Source organism: Tympanuchus pallidicinctus, unplaced genomic scaffold (genome assembly GCF_026119805.1).
Source record: "Tympanuchus pallidicinctus isolate F22 unplaced genomic scaffold, pur_lepc_1.0 scaffold3, whole genome shotgun sequence".
In the NCBI taxonomy this organism is placed as follows: domain Eukaryota; kingdom Metazoa; phylum Chordata; class Aves; order Galliformes; family Phasianidae; genus Tympanuchus; species Tympanuchus pallidicinctus.
The window spans coordinates 106,077,119-106,094,694 of NW_026294747.1; the positions used below are offsets into that span (position 1 = coordinate 106,077,119).

Below are 17,576 nucleotides of genomic sequence, written 5' to 3' on the forward strand. Positions count from 1 at the left end.
CTCATATGCACTTCATTCTCTACTTGTCATTGAAAGCATTGACTATAGATGTCTGTATGTTGTAACTGTTTTAGCTAGAACAGACAGAGTTAAAAGCCTATCCACCTTCTGCAGGCAGAATTAAGTATTTGTAGTAGGTGTACTGCTGTGTTTGCACTAGCCCTTGGTTTGTAGGAATCATAGAATGGCTGAGGTGGGAAATAACCTCCGACAATCTTTTGATCCAACTCCTCCACTCAAGGAAAGCCACCCAGTGCAGGGTGCCTGGTACCACATCCAGATGGCTTTTGAAGATCTCCAAGGAATATTTTTCTTAGTTTTGCAAGTATCAGAGAAATTACAGCATGAAAGACTTGAGAACTATTTGTATTAGCTGTGAAACTCCTATCTACGAACATGATGGCCACGGCACAGTTTCACTGTAGGGGTGCCTCTGTTCCTGCAAAATGAGTGTGTTTAGAAGTGTGAATTACTATAATGCTGTGAAATGGACCCCACTGCTTTTTGCTTCATAGCAAACATTTAAAAACTGAGCTAGAGGAGTTCTGTAACAGCTCACAGCGATACGTGAAATTGTTATTGCAATGGAAATAAAAGCTACAGGCACAGTCGTAAGGAGGTGAACACAATATAATTCCATAGCCTATAATGATGGCTACAATGTGATGGGAGAAACCTTCCTCCTTTTACTTGAAATTTAGCTGTAGTGTTCATGAGATGCTCTACACAGAGTGTGCTTCTCTGTAAGTGACTGAAGATGCTCTATAGCCATGTTTAGGCGTTCTGGGAGTAGTTCAATGTACTGTAAAGTCATCTCTCGCTCTGAAATGAAACAGGAATAACTTTTCGCTAGTCAGTAAAGTAGCACAAATAAAGCTCGTGATACTAAGAGAACCAAGCCTTTTTAATGTACAATTTTATGGATCTCATTAAGAACAGTGCCTTGGTAATACTGGTGCCAAAATTTTTTTCTTCATTCTTTTCTTTCACATCGGAGACATAGGATTTTATTGGTGAATACCAAAGCTTTCATGCTGAAGGAGTCTTTCAGGCTGAGAATAGTATTTGTGGCTATTTATTCAGTATAGGCCTGGTGTAAATTCCTACACTTGAAAATAATCTCATACTTCATTTACAGAAAATCTTGTTATTATTTATTAATTTTAGAAGAAGCTGATAGTTTTCTGGTTTGTGGGAAAACTTTATCATCCATGCGTTGTTCTTGAGATCCAGAAATGGCATTTCCTTTGTCAGAAAACTATGGCCTGGTTTTGTGGTTGGGAATAAAGATGTATTCTACCTCTCTGATACCATTTTTGTTTAAGGAAAAAAATGCTAGAGTAATATGAGGACCCATTAATGAGAGATCTTTCCTGGCAATGAAATGGAAGCGATTAGGATCCTCCAGGGTTTTTAACTGTAGAAAATGTAAGATAGAGGAATAAGCGGAGGTTCCATACTTAGTCTCATCAGCAGTTGTCAGAAAAAGTGTTCTGTTACATCTTTCCTTCACCTTTCTCCAAGGGAGCATGTTGGTTGGAGTTCTCCAAATTGTTTTTGAAGGGAGGGGAAAGAGTTGGTTTTCAGCTTTGACCTTTTAAGGCAAAGATAATCTAGGATAAGGCATAAAACAATATTGCTGAAAGTCGTTTCATGAAGCCGAACACTGAGAAGTTAGGAATGCCAGTTATGTTTTTAATTCTGTTCTGTTTTTTGCTGTCTTGCTTGTGCTCATTATTATTTCCAATTATAGAAAATTTAAAATCTTTGTTATAGTTCTCTGTAGTATTTCTGGAAACAGGTGGTACAGCCTAATTTGAAATGAAAACTTTCCTTTTTTTTTTTTTTATCACTTCCTTTTTGTAGAAAATGATTAATTTATATCAAACTATTCTAAGCATAAGGAAAAATCCTCCAGCATTATAGCCTAGTTTTCACTTATTAGTGAAGATACACAAATTATCTTGGGAAGTAGCTGCTGTATGTTGGAAGAATGCAAAGAAGTACTGGTATTTTTGGCTTTGTTTTGGTTAAATTTATATGTCCATTCTTAGCCTAATGTCTTTCATTTGAGTATCTGTAAAGCCATATAGCTTTTCTCCTACCATATTTTGATTTCTGGGTCTTAGAGGAAAATGATCTCCCTTCTTTAGCACTGTGATTTGACTACAAACTTCCAGAAAGTGTTTTATCAGTGTATAATATACTAGCTGCTTACAGCTTGGCGTAGTTCTTTCTGCTCATGTTGTCCATCTTCTATGTATGAAGATAAAATGCCAGTTTCTAAGTCTTCCTGAATAGTAACTTTGGCTAGACTTAAATTCAAGCCTAGCAATTCAAGAAAGACACAACACAGTCTGTAACATATATGTCTGAGGAATTTGCTTCCACCCTCCTTGATGAAATAACTTGCTCTCTCTGTCAAGTTACTGATATATTGCACGCCTACAGTGAAATATTGCTCTTAATTATCCAGACCAGAGGTATTTGGAAATTGTACTAGATAAAATGATGGGGAGAATCAAACCAAAATGCATTTTCCTTGGGAGCTATAAGCATTTATTTTTAACATCCATGTTGAACCCCACTCTGCAGAAATGTTGACTGCTACAGAAGTGATTAAATCTAGCAGGTTGTTTTTGTTTTTTTTTGTCCCAGCCAAAGATAAATTTTTCTTCCTCTTGAATTGGTAAGGCTTAGGTTTTGTGCCCCATATCTTCTAAGGGCTTAGAAGTTCAGCATGCTGTCCTTTTTAATGCTCTTGCTTTATTGATAAATCTTCCAAAAATTGGAGGCATTCAAAATCCTAATCCCTTTTTGAAGGAGGTAATATATATTTTTTTAATGCAGTGGGATTTTTTGGAACGTGAGTGGCATTCTTAGAAGGAATAAAACTTTCATATGGAAGTTTTCAGAGAGTCCTTGAACATACTTTTTGAATGAAGGAAAACCCCACTGTTGATTTCAGTTTTGAATGAGGATGTACGCCTTCCATACTTCCATCTTCCTCAACTGTTTTCAGGAATTACACGGTAACTCTTCAGAGTCTCTCTTTACGTCTGTCAGTCATTTCCACTTAGCAAAGTTTTAAATTTGTAAATTAAGTTTGGAAAAAAAGAAGTTTAATCCATATTTAGCGTATTTGTTTGTGGGCTGGGGAATGTGTGAAGGCCCTATGACCATTTTCTTGGGGTGCCATCAGATGTTTTGTGAAGAGTTAACTGCTAGACACTGATGCGGCAGTCACCTCTGCACATAGTCTAACCTGTAGCATAAATCCCTTTCCTTGTTAGCGTAGCAAACTTCAGGAAGCACAGGACACAGACAAAACAACGTTTTTGTGGTGAACTTGTTTTGAAGAGGCAGGGTAGGCACAGTCTTAGAAATGAGGAGGTGTTACATCTTAGTGCCATTGCAGAAGTGAGTGTAATGTAAGACTTTCCTGGTTTCCAGTGACCACATTTTGTGGTCGTTTCTTTGTCAACGTCAATCAGAAATTGTTGGCTATATTATGGTAATTTTTGCATGAGGAGAGGCCATGGTATTATTACAGTTTAAACCATTGTTTCTAATGTAGGTTTTTTTTTTCAACTTGGCATGTACCACCTTCTTACTTGTTCTCTAAAGAGCGTAACCTTCCACAGATTTCTGATTGCTATTCCCTGAAGTGCAGCAAAGCCAGCTAAAATGGTTTGGTGTGAACTACTGACAGTGAAGGCAAAAATGAAGCTAATAAGTGATTTCAGAAAACACAAGTGGAATTTTCTTGGAAGAGGCTGAAGAGCAAGAGTGTGCTGGGAAACAAGAAGCAAAGATCTTGCGAGCAAATTTTTCATCGTACTGAAACTTTTATGTAGTGAAAGATTGACAATATGTGTTTCCTAGGCCTTGTAAAGGACATGGAGTGTTTGTGTAGATACCCTCAGTGTGGAGTTTGAAATAATTTTCCCTCTGCAATGATAATACGGTGGATAAGGGGACCATGTGATAGGAAAATCAGACAGGAGTTTATCTGTCCCAGTTTTTAATTTTATTCTACAGGGTCAATCCTCAAAGACCATGACAGACAAACATGGAGATTAAGAGCGGATTTCCTCTGTCCCACAGGCACATGAGATTTCATTGCCCACGGAGGTACTCTTTGCCATTACTCTGCTAATGTATTTTTCTCTCAGTGCTTTAGCATGTGCTCAACTTCACAAGGAAATTTCTTTCTGAGCATCCTATTGCTTTGTCTAACCAGGGACATAAGGATATCTTACGAGTATCAGGACAAAATTTTGTTAGTACAGTTGTGTTTTATGTCATTTAAAGCAGGATAAAGTAAGCCTATCAGGGACATATCATTGAGGTGTTTGAATGCTGCTTAGCGTGAAATAACAAAGCAAGGCATTACAAAAACAGCGTGGAACTGTAAGTAAGCAATTTTGTGTTCAAATAAACTCAAATTTGCAACTGACAATCCTAGACCATTTAGAAGTAGGTATGTAGGAGGTGTGCATGTGTGGATTGCTCCTGTTCTGAAATCCAATAGTTGGAAAGTATGGTCAGCCTAATAAATAAGCTCTGGAGCGATGATTATTCAATTTTTGTTTAGTCTAGATTTTTCCTCTTTTCTGGAAACCAAGCCAGTCAGCCTGGTCTGGTATCCCAGCTCTTTATATTTAAAATCTTATATTTAAAATATAAAATATATTTATAATTATTGTATAATATATAATTTATATAAAAGATAATTATTATATGTTATATAATTTAATATAATTTATAAATATTTTAATATAAAAATATATTTAAAATACCAAAAAAGATCATCATGTTTGAGGCACTCATGTAGTGGTGAGCCAACTCATATGTACCAGTAATGAAAGCTATTGAATGGCTTGGGTAAAAGAAAATATGTACAAGCCAAGTACATAGGGCATGTAATTCCTCTGGGTAATGCATGTTTGTAGGGCATTTTTCAAGGCAAAATAACTTAACGGAGTTTTGTAGTTGCCATCTTAAGCTTGTTGCTTGTGGCAGAATTGTTCTGATTTGTGCTGTGTCTGTGGATAACATCAGTGTTAAAAAAAGCTGGAGGCGCAAGTACTTTTAACTCTTTTCTGCCTCAAATAGGCACACATCTGTTTCAGTTCAGAATTTCTTTTCATGTGATTGTGTTTAGGCAGATAAGAAGTTTTATTCTCTACCAAAAATTGTATGGACCTTGTTGACATTTTTTTCTTGTGCTCTGGAACATAAAATGTTTCCATTGTTAGACCAACTTGAAAGTTACCACCAATTCCTATCCATGTTCCCAGCCCCCAAGTCTCAGGCATGGTGTGACTGAATCTTGGCTCCACCAGACTCAGCAATGCTCATTCCATCTTTGAATCAACTTCTAGACTTTCCAATTCCTGATGTTGCCAACCCAAACAGTAAATGAAAACTCACAGTTCATAGCCTGTTTGGGTGAGAACTAAACTGAGAGCAATACTGGTGCGTAGTTTCCTGGCCTAAAACCAACTATTTTTTAACTGTCATCTTCACTGATGATAGGCAGTCTGGTCCCCCCCAATCCCATTTGCCAAAGTTAGTAACAAACCAATTTCAAGTGCTTTCTTGATCTGAAGACCACCTGTACATAGGAAGTAAAAAAAAAATCCTTTTCACCAAGCTGTTTTCGGTATTTAGACAAAATGTCAGATTTAGGGAAAAAAAAAATCTGATATTAATATAACCATAACGATGTGCTCATTTACATTAAGTAATCAATATCAGCTTTAATGGATCATTTAAAAAAAACAAAACACAACTCCTTTTGTTTTCTATGAAATCATAGTAATTATTTTTAAAGCAATGCAACTAGGCCCTTAGATGTGGTATTTTTTGTTGATCTGAATTATTGAAAGAATGCTTTTTCTAAAGCATAATTATTGTCTTCAGTGGTGTCGTATCTTTAAGTGCTGTAGCTGAAACATGCAATTATGCTGCACAAGAGTTGCAACAAAGTTTTGATTAGTGATGAACAGTTACAGAGTTAGAACAGTTCGGCTGACTGTTACATTGCATCTGCAGTCTTTTTCTTAAGATCCAGAGAAATAATTTGTGCTAGGCTATAAGTACCAAGATAAACTGGTAAACAGAGCTAGCAGATGTGTTTTTGGTGCTGAAGGCAGAGTAATCATTTGCAGCCAAACACAGTTATATGTAGGGTGGGCTGTAAGCATTACCTCTGGGAAAGAGAGAGCAGAGGTGAGATGTACCTCTCCTAAGTGCAAGGCAGGTGCATTCCTGAGAGTAAGAAATCAGGCAAAGATGGCAGGAGACACATGTGGATGAGCAAGGAGCTAATGGAAAAGTTCAAGTGGAAGAAGATGATCTACAGAGCGTGGAAAAGGGACTGGCCACTTGGGAGGAGCATAGGAATATTGTCAGAGCATGCAGGGATGAGATGAGGAAGGCTAAGGCCCACTTAGAATTAAACCTGGTGAGGGAGATAAGAACAATAAGAAAGGCTTCTTCAAGCGTATCAAAGGCAAAATGAAGGCTAGGGAAAATGTGGGTGTGCTTCTGAATGAGCTGGGTGCTCTGGTAGTGCAGGGCACTGAGAAAGTGGACCTGCTTTGCTTCAGATTTTTTACTGTTAAGGTATTCCAGTAGTTGGAAATCAATTAATTCATTGAAAGCCTAATTAGCACGGTGTGAGTTCCATCTCTTCTTTTTGTGTTTATTATGATGCTCCCAGTGTTAAGCTTGCAGGGCTCTCTGTCCTACCCCCATTTCCTTGGATAAGTGGCTCCTAGTATGACCTACTGTGACCGCCTCACCTCCTTCAGTGTCCTTCCCTTCACAGCTGCTCTGTAAGCCCACAGGAATTGCTTGGTGGAGTGATGACTCCTCTCTCGGGGCGCATCTGTGTTTGCCCTGATGTTACTGAGACAGGAATAAAATCTTGCTAAGTGCAATTTCCTAAGGAGGTCATCATCTTTCCTCCCAGGTACCTAGTGAGAGGAGGTGGGAATGGCTCAAAGCTGCGTGAGGGGAGGTTTAGATGGATGTTAAGAAAAAGTTCTTACTGATTGGGTAGTTAGACTCTGGAACAAGTTCCTAGTGAGGTGATTGATGTCCCGTGCCTGTCTGCCTTTAGGAGGGAATGGCATTTGGATGATACTCTTAATGGTTTAATTTTGGGTATGCTACAAAATCTGTTCTAACAAATTACCATCCGAAAGGCATCAGTTTCTGCATAGATCTGATTAAACAAAAAACCAACAGATCATCATCTAAGAATAAAGCAGTTGGATTGGAAGGCGCCTCCAGGGTCAGCTCAGCTGACTGAATGCTGGTCTAACTTGCTTTGGAGTTCAACTAACCTGCTTAGGATAGTGTGCTGTGGGGCTTTGAAAGTCCCTGAAAATGGGCATTCCTCAACTGATCCAGTGCTTAGCTATTGGTGCTGTAAAGTTTTCTTTGAGTTGGAATAAGAATAGTGCATATAAAATGGTCATGAATAAATTTAGATAAGAAATCACATCACATCAGTGATGTTCTGGAAGAGTGCTTTGATGGGATTTGTGGGAGGAAAGCTATCCACCTGAGACAGAGATGCATGTTGGTCTGATTTTAGAAGTGATAATATGATATAGATATCTCCAGTGGCAAGGGAATTGACTTGTTGATCCATTTCAGATTTGAAATTGTGATGCTTTTACTGGTGATGGCTGTTGAATTTGCTGCTTGCACTTGAAACGGTCGCTTTCCTGCTGCTTTGCTGCTCATACAGAATTGTAAGCGTCATGAATTTTCTTGCTGTGCACTTGTCTGTATTTCTGCGGGCAATAGGAGTGATCTTCCTTCTTGAATTAACGAAGCTAAGTCTCTCCTGAGAAATTCAGGAACAGACTGGGCACAGTAATAGACCTTATTGTTTAATTCACTGGAGGAACAATATTATTCACAATTACTCATTTCATGCCTTTTCTGGATACAGAGGGCATCTGATTTTTTTTTTTTTTTCTTGGTCTATTTGCTCAATAGCTTCTTCAGGTAATTAATTCTCAGGTATGCGTATCTAATGAAGTCAGTATTTTGCTTCACTTATTTTTTTTATACATTTATCAAAGGACATTTCTGCTACCTTGCACCTTCTTAGAAACGAAGTCCCAACCAGCTCTGCTGAAGTCCAGCTGTGCTTTCCTTCTGAATGCTAATTTGAAATGGACATCTAAGAAGGCAGTTGGATCATGAAATTAAGTCATCCCACGTGCTGTGGAATGGACTGAAACTCTGCTCACTGTGTGAATCTTGAGTGAATTTGTGAAAGTCTGGAAAAAATTTACTGAGGGAGAGGAGGAAGAGGCAATGGGGAAAGGGCAGCAGTCCCACACTAACATCCCTTCCAGCCTGTGGTGCTGTGCCCCTTTCTGCTCTCTCTGCTGAATGTCTGGCTGTGCAGTTAGACATCTGTGCGTACGCAGTGTGAAATTATCTCTTACTCAAAGGCCCCTCTTCAGAGCGAGGACCGTGAATTACTACTATAGGTTTCAAGGAATAAGCTTAATGATCTTATATGAAATGCTAGCTCTGGTGTGAAATGGAAATTTCCATTCTTTTCATTATGATCAAATGTGCACTACATTTTAAACAGGGTTGTTCGAGGGAAATAATTATATTATTAGTAATTATATTAATTGTTATTGCTCATAGAAAATGCAAAAATTCAGCTAACGAGCTCGTTTGCAGTTTTCAGTATGGTGTATTGCCGTAAAGTCAATGATTTTAAATATTAAACATAGCAATTACACTTTGGGCTGCATTTCAATTTAATTTAGTATGATAGAATAATTTTTCTTAGAGTATCGAATTACCACCAGTTTACTTTTTAAATAGGTTATTGAGTGTTTGGAGATGCGTAAACAGCTCATAACTTTATTGTGGCATATACTAGAGATGCACTTCCTCAGAAATGAATTTAGAAATTGTGATATGTAGTCAAGATGCTTTTTATGGCCTGCAAAGGAGCAAAACGTTTGAGATAATTCTTGACAGGATGAGCTGCTTGGATTTGTTGCATGAGAAGCTGGGGAATTAGACAGATAAAATACCTTGAACGTTAGAAGATAAACTTTTTTTTCTCTTTAAACCAGGATTTGGGTGTTCTCAGTGAATTTAAAAACTTGTAGTAAGTGCTAATACTTTAGAAAAATAACTTGCTTAACTCAAGGATTTGAGAACCTCAATTAGATGTGTTCACTTAAATATTATTGTCTATATAAACTTACGTGGTTCTTTCACAAGTGTCTCAGTGCCTTTGAGCAGCACATTAAATGCACTTTAATACTGCAGCACTAGTTGTGCCAGAGCGATAAGGATCTCTGTTCTATGCAATGAAGAGGCAATAATGCAACAGCACTGTAGCAGTGTTTAAATTTGGGCCTGGCATAAGGGGCTGATTTTTTTTTGCTTAATGAACTTCAAAGCATCAGTTACAAACCTGCAGAAGTGTATTCAACCAAGCCGTTCAGCAGGAGAGTTTTGTGAGAGGTAGGCATGAGCTGGGAGGTTAGGAAAATGCATTATTTTTGCCTAATTTCTGCCTCCAGAAATTTACTAGAGAAAAACAAAGAAAACATCACTTAGGGAAAATATTGGTTTGTTCAGTTTACTATAGAAAATACATCTTGAATTCTTCTATATTGCTCCTATCTTTTCTAATTGAGGAAACTTGAGCAAAGGCATCCGTACGGACTGGAAGGAGCGGTCCTTGAGAGCAGCCCAGCAGAGAAGGACCTGAGGGTCTTGATAGATGAAAAGTTTAACATGAGCCAGCAGCGTGCCATTGCAGCTCAAAAAGCAAATGGTATCCTGGGCTCCATCAGAAGACAGGTGGCCAGCAGGAACAGGAAGGTGATCGTCCCCCTCTACTCTGCTCTTGTGAGGCCCCATCTGCAGTGCTGTGTCCAGGTCTGGAGCCCCCAGTATAAGAAAGACAGGGAGCTGTTAGGGTCCAGAGGAGGGCCATTAGGATGATCAGGGGACTGGAGCACCTCCCCTATGAAGACAGGCTGAGAGAGCTGGGATTGTTCAGCCTGAGAAAAGAAGGCTGCAGGGTGACCTCACTGCAGCCTTTCAGTGCCTAAAGGGAGCCTACAGATGGGAGGGGAATCAACTCTTCGAAAGGGTAGATAACTACAGGACAAGGGGAAACGGTTTCAAGTTGAGGGAGGGAAGATTTAGGTTGGGTGTTGGGGGGAAATTCTTACTATGAGAGTGGTGAGGTGCTGGAACAGCACTAATGTAATACTTTTGTCCATACTGACTTACACAGATCTTGCAGGATATCTCCTGTAATAACTTTTTGATTGTTTGCCATTCCCTATTCATGGTGCCTGAACATACAGCTAGATGTATCAAAGGGATGTTCTTCCCAGAGGCTGACCAATTAAATGCTGTTTTGCATCATATAGCTATCATATAGCTATTATAGGACTGATCTTTACTGCTGTTTTTATATTGGTCACAAAATTGGACATACATTCCCTTACATTGATAATATGCTAGTAGAAAGTAGGCTAGTTACCCTGAAGAAGGCTGTTTGATAGTGTGTGAGGAATACGTGCTTAGTTTTTTTCCCTCTGCAGTGTTACTTCAGGGCCTCATTTGTGTAGCTACTTCTCTTACAATCCAGCTGGTTAGGATAGACTCTCTCTTTCATATGCAGAGCCTTTGGCATGCTGTTGTGGTTGCAGAATTAATTAGAAAGGCTCAGAAGCTTTGCCTACATAAAGGGTAATGGGGAGTGTTACAAACAAAATGAGCCATTACTAAATGTCCTTGACAAATGTAACTGTTTTGTTTCTGAAGTATTTATTTTGCTCCAGGGGTTTCTACTTCTCCAATCATCCCACTTGGTTGTGGGCAATTAGGAAGAAAAAGATACAAAAGCAAGCAAGAATTAATCCCGCCCCAGCTATGTCTCAACCTGAACCAGACCCTTCTGGACTTATTTTCACATCATTAACTCTTTCCTGACTCAGTACCAGTGGCAGAAGTTGGATAGTGTGGCTCATGCATATGACAGCTTTCACGCTTGGCTGATGGGATGGGCTCTAATATGCTCTCAAAGCTGTGACTGAAGCCTGAGATAAAATTTCCTTTGGTTTCTTGGTATGAGAATCCGCAAGAAGCCAGCTTTAAGCATGGCAACAACTTCATCCCTTTCTGGGAAACTGGAGCTAAGACCCAGGCTGTCAGTTGGGCACTGTGATCTGAGAGTGCTTTTCCATCTTTGTCAGACTCCTAATGTTTGTTTTCTCCCTCCTGAAAATAACATAATTGTTATTTTAAAAAGATATTATTCAGTCAGCTGAAGTCTAAACCACAGTGAACCAGAATACTATAAAATACAAAAGCATGATTAATTAATCTTCCTCACAATTGTTCACACTTCTTACCAAGATGTAACAGCCCAGTAAGAAAAAGTTCAGTAAACAAGGCAGGGCTGGGGGCTTTTCAGAAGAGATTGGACAGGGTTGTGGTTTATTTGTAATTTGCTGATACTCTTAAATATATTTAAAAACTGTGAGATCAAAATAGTACAAGTTCCCACAGGCTATGCACACAGTATACTGTAATATAGATAGGAGTATACACAGGACAAAAGGGCTTGTGTGCCCTTTGAACATTGGATGTAGATGGGATAGTATACATTCCAGAATCATGCTGCTTTCCCTGGGGTAAATGGAGAAATCCCCTGTAGCTATCACTCCAGCATTGTATCTGTTGTAGTAATAAACCCTTTTTAATTAATTTATGTTTTTAAGGAAACACAAATGAGGTTACAACTTCTGAATTGTTATTTACAGAATAGGAGCTTAAAATCAAAATGCTGTCTGAAGAGTAGAAGTACTGAAATAGTTAGGAGTAAGATCTATGGCAGCGTGGTCATTATGTCTTAGTGATACATAGCAAGAGGCAAACTGTAATAATTTCTAGTGATTTTTTTTGATAGATGTATGGTGCCCTGCTTTAGTAAGTTGAGAGTAATTTTCATGTAAGGGACAGATTACAAAATCCACGTTACCTGAACTCAGTTACCAGCTTCTAAAATGCTACCTGCTTCTGTGTACTGCAACCTAGGAGTATTGATTTTACCATTGTAGAATATTTTTTTATTTTAAAACAATAAGACTTTTCTTCCAGCCTAAGAGAAAGAAGCATTCGATGTTGCAGAACTCTTCATTTATATTTGGTCTCATCTTCGTGCATGAGCAGTACTGTGCAGGTGTGTTAAGCAGAGTGTTACCAGATTAGACCCTAATTTAAGAAGACATAATGATGGCACTAACAAAGACAAAGGATGTGGCCTGGTGGTTAACTAGACTATATATGGGCACTGTACCAACAGTGACCTGTGGTTTTACATGTAATATAGTTTTGTATTTTTTTTTCTATGTGTTCTCACTCAAGTTGAACTCTGAACCTGGAAATGCTCAAGGCCTCACTGTATCCTACATATAGTGGGAGCTAATAAAGAACCTTACTAAACAGGCCCTTTTCTATCTATCTCATTAATTTGGTATTTCTCACTGTTTATTATTTAGTGATTTCATATTTTCATATTCTATATTTTATTTCTTATATGCAACATAGTAATGTTGTATCATTTTCTGTATGTTTGGCATTTTTCTAACAGATGCTTCACTTGTTCTACCATCTTTTTTTGTTTTTCCCCTCTCATTGTAAGAGTAGTGGTTTTTTAATATTTACAAAAAATATTTTTAAAGGAGGCATGGGTTTTATTTGGGCTTTTGCTGACTATGCCTGCTTTACCATTCCTTAACTCAGTTCTCCAGTGCTCCCAACTTGGTACTAGAAGCTTTCAGTATCCCATGCTTTGCTCGTGAGCCCTCACTGACAGCACAGTTTTGGTGGCTTAGGTTCCTTCCCCAACCCTAGCAGGAACTGGATGCTGTTGTAATAAGCACTGCTATTTCAGAGGAACATCCTTGTCTCTTGTTCTCTCAGAGGACTACAGTGAGATGCAGCGTGATCTTCTGGGTAGGTTACTAACTCCTCACTTAAGAGACTAGAGAAGCTGAGTGAAATGCAGATAAAATGGAAGCTGCCCGAGTTCATTAGTTACTGGAGGTGAATGCAAGACAGTGAAAGGTTAAAAGCCTGCGCATTTGAGATAAAATTACTTACTGTGCAAGACGTCTCATGTTTTGTGAAATGATCTTTGTTAAATGGAGGCTCTATAAACCGAGTTCATGCAATACTAATCATTTTAGCATAACAATGTGTACTCACAACAAAGCTCTTTTTTTTTCTTTTTTTTTTTTCATGACTGTTAGTCTACATGACTTGTCCATGAAAAGTAACCTGAGAAGTTCTTGTTCCTTTCCATTTTTGTGTGTATTGCCTGGTACTAGCCGTAAGGAGGATGGATCACAGACTGTTATGTCTCAAACTCCCCCCAGATTTCACAAACTTGGCAAGAATGAGCAAGGGCTATTGTTTTATTTTATTTGTTTGCACGCTTTCAGTTCAGTATGATAGCAGAAGTTTCTCATCTTTAAATACAGTTTAAATTAGAGTTCTCATGCACAGGTTTTTCAGAGGACTTGTTAATGTGGAATGTTGCTGTTATTCTGTGAAGTTGTTTTTGTCTGTTCATTTAAAACACAGTGGTTAGAGATATGTAAGTCTGATTCGTTTGCTCTTACATTTACCTTAATTTGTTTTGAATAGAAGATGACCGTCTGGTCATAATTTTGGTTACAGGTTGCAGAAGTATCCTAAACTGGAGAGGAAAAAAAAAAAAAAGAAAAAAAGTCTGTCTGCAGAATGATCATCACTTATGTTTGAGGGAAGAGAATTACCTGTAATGGTAACCTAAATAATGCGTATGCTTTTCTTCATTCAGTGACCTCCATCAGGAATGACTCAGCTGTCATAATGTAGGCTGCTCTGAAAGTAGTATCTCCTACTTATTTCCATGCAAACTACACCAAAGCGTACATTAACACTACCTGATAGAGCAAATTCTCAGCTACAAAACATTACTTTTGAATGTTGTCACCACCATTAGCTGTATTTTTGCTGGTGTTTAACAAGGGCCTGCAAGCTGATCTCATAAACTTCTGCACCAGCAGAGACGATCTACTGTCACAGTCATCACTGCTGAAACACACCACCCTCACCTCACTGTGCTGGCATTCTCTGTTTGGTCCCCATAAATGTTCAGCAAGCATCAGTTTATGTCCTTGTGTGCAATTTTTTCTGCATGGAGGAATTCAGTGACACACCTTTGCTTCAAATGCACTTCCATGTCAGATGTCATTTTGTTGCACTGCCCCTCTACTTCTGTCGGTGTCACGGCAACAAAATGTAATGGAATATTGGGCGGGAAGGCTCAACCCCTACTGCCATACCACCAGCATGCACCTCTGATGTTGTGGGCCAAAATAATAACTGAGGCGATTATATTATTTTTGGAGCAGCCATCGTATGTTTCAGAAGTCCTAAAAAAAATAAAATAATCAAATTAAAGACCTGCAGCACTGATGTCCAACCTTTTGGCTTGCCAGGGCTACAGCAAGGAAAGAGAAATTGTCTTGGGCCACATATAAAATATAATTCCCAGGATCACAGAAAATCACGAGCTGTAAGGGACTCATAAGGATCACTGAATCCAAATCTTGGCTCCTCCAAGGACTACCCCAAAAATTAGACCATATGTCTGAGTGTTGTCCAGATACTTGCTGAACTCTGGCAAGCTCTGTGCCATGACCACTGTCCTGGGGAACCTGTTCCATGCCTGACAACACTCACATGAAGAACCTTTTCCTAATGTCCAACCCAAAACCTTCCCCATAGGAGTGATGAGAGGAAAAAATGCATGTCTAAGAACTGCTGGAGAGATCTGTTGCTTCCAGAGACTATTTAGAACTCTAAGTTGCTTTCCAGAACAGTAGTTAATATTGTTGCTTTGGCTTTTTGTTTTAACAACACTATTTTAAAAATATATTAATTAAAATTGGAAGAAAGAGCAACAAAGTGATAGAAGTAGTGGGGAAATATTGGTGATAGCTGGATGGTTGGATTAGCTCTTGGAGGTCTTTTCCAATCTCAGTGGCCCTATGATTCTTGCTTTTGTGAAACGCTGCACTGCCCAGGTTTGATGGCTGTGGCTGCCATTCTCAGCTCTCAGAGTGTTTTTCTCAGGGCTGCACACAATAATTTGCTGTAACTGAGTCCTGTACACTCTCTGTGTCCTGGGCAGTGCTGGTTGCACACCACTGTGGTTGTCATTGGGCTGGGCCAGGTCGCTTTGTGGCACGGAGCCACTGCTGTGATGGTGCAGGACAGGGGGTGGCTGCAGGGTGGGCTGGGCTGCGCCTGATCTATGAGGCTGTTTGAAATTAACAGAACATCTGCCCTGAGCTAAAATGAGGCAGCTCGTAGTCACTTGTACTCTTTTTTTTTAATGAAACCAGTGGCTGACCTTACATGGATGAGTGCTGCAGTGTTTGAGCAATGCAATACACTGCATACCTACAGGCAGTTATTCTTGGGAGAGACTCTGGTTCTCCTGAGAGTACATGTTTGAAATACAGCCACTCCTGCTGCAGTGTTCACCTGTATGGTGCTTTGGAAGTTGTCCTTAAGGACCTGCGTGGCACGTGACAGCACGCAGGTAGGTCTGGGTCTACACAGGTAGAGCTAGGTCTGTGTCTTTCCTTTTATGTTATTTGTGTTAGCGTGGACAGAACACTTAGCACTTGGCAGAAGTGCTGCTGGGAGAATGTAGTCAGAGACACAGGAGAATGGGCATGCACTGCTTGCCGACATCAAAAGAAAGAGATTGACTTTTCTGTATCGTGTATCCACTTTCTGTGAAGCTGTGCATGTTCTGTGAAGTAGGGACAGGGCCCTTCCAAGCTGACAGGGCAGTTATTCAGAACTATATGGAAGAGTAATTGTTCTATAGGATCATTACGGTTGGAAAAGACCTCTAGGGTCACCAAATCCAACCATCAATCCATGCTAACCATGCCCACCAATCATGTGCCTCAGTGCCATTTCTCCACAGTTCTGAGAGCCTCCACAGATATCCCATTTTAATAAGAACTCTTCAGTCTCACTAATAGAAAAAACACAGAGACAAGTAAAATATTTTCAAGCCATGCCTTGTGTCACATTTTAATATACAAGGAAAGCAGGTGGCTTATGTCATCTGGGACTGTTGTGCAAAAAGTAGATTAAATTTGAAGAAGATATTGCTAACTGCTCTCATATTTACTGAGATAGTGCTGTGATGCTGATATGCTTTCAGTAATTTATATACAAATAAATTTTAGGACCTTCAGTTCTATATAAATGCAGCAAATAAATAAATTCTAGGACTTTCAACTGTGTATAAAGGCAGTTTTAGGTCTTCCATTTTATTCTTTTAAAACCATTGTAACCCAGCAATAGCTTCCAATTAAACAAACTGTTCTTCAGTCTCAGTAACGTCCCCCAAGGGAATGTATTTTAGTGTAATTATCTACTTACTGACTTCATTGCCATTTCACTTTGTTTTGAAGAGTAAGGAAGTTCAGTGCTGGGTTTGCATTGAAAATCATACAATTCCTTCAAATAATGTCATGAAGGTATACATTTTGAAGCCTGAAATAGGGGGAAGCTTCTTTTTCAGTTCCCTTGTGTCTTTGAGCTATATAGTTTATTGGAACACAGAGGTATTTACTATCAAGATTATTTACATTACTGAATATTATAAGTGGAGCACTCGAAAGTCATTGGAGCATGGAAATGCTTGTTCAACTGCTTTCAGTTCATGGTCCTGCAGAGTGAAATTTTTTTCAGACGCTGAAATAGAATGATGGTCATTTTATTATTGCTCATGTTGATTACCAACCCTAAAAGGGCTTCAGGTATTCTGCTTCCACAGAGTGTTATTTTTAGATGAGGAGGTTATTTTTAGGAATTTTAACAGCTCCTTCTGCTCTACAAAATTGGTCTCTAGGCGTTTAAGGCTGTTATAAATCATCCCCAAAAATATACCTTATTTTAATTGCCAGCACTCTTTAAAAAAGGAAAGAAAGCAAACAAAATGAAATAGCTCTACTCTTTGCTTTTTTAACCTCTGATCTAAAGCTGCTAGTCAAAATACCCTATCTATTCTCAGAGATATTTAGAAGCTGGAATTTAAGGACTCGAATGTGTATTGGTTCTTCTGGGGGACGAAATAATCCACCGTAGATTAATTTTCATTTTTCATGGGCTCAGATGTGGGGTGGAAGGCAAACAGAGATCTTCAGCGTGGCATTCCAATAAAGGCACTTACCTAACTGAGATCTGAGTAATAATTCTAAGGATTATTGCTGATTTGGTTATGTATGATCTGTCTGGTTGTAGCATGTAGAATATTTCCATGCTCAGACTGTTAAACCATGCCAAGTAAAAATGTCCTGCTGATAGATGGAAATCCTGTCTATTCTTTGCTTGCTGGGATAAACAGCCTACACCGTATCTTTTAATATGATAATCATTTAATTATCTTTTAATAAGCTAAATAACATTTG

General features: G+C 38.9%; 1 protein-coding gene across 10 annotated transcripts in view; it reads left to right on the forward strand.

Annotated features, from left to right (window-relative positions):
* PDE1C (phosphodiesterase 1C) overlaps nt 1–17,576 on the forward strand; it is a 306,686-nt gene that overhangs the window by 199,000 nt on the left and 90,110 nt on the right. The window contains exon 1 of one of the 10 annotated variants that reach the window (XM_052692647.1): nt 4,058–4,134. The exons of the other annotated variants lie outside the window; for them this stretch is intronic. Coding sequence (XP_052548607.1) covers nt 4,073–4,134 — 62 coding nt within the window. The 5' untranslated portion in view covers nt 4,058–4,072. Of the gene's footprint in view, nt 1–4,057; nt 4,135–17,576 lie in introns of those variants that run through there. 10 annotated transcript variants of the gene reach the window in all.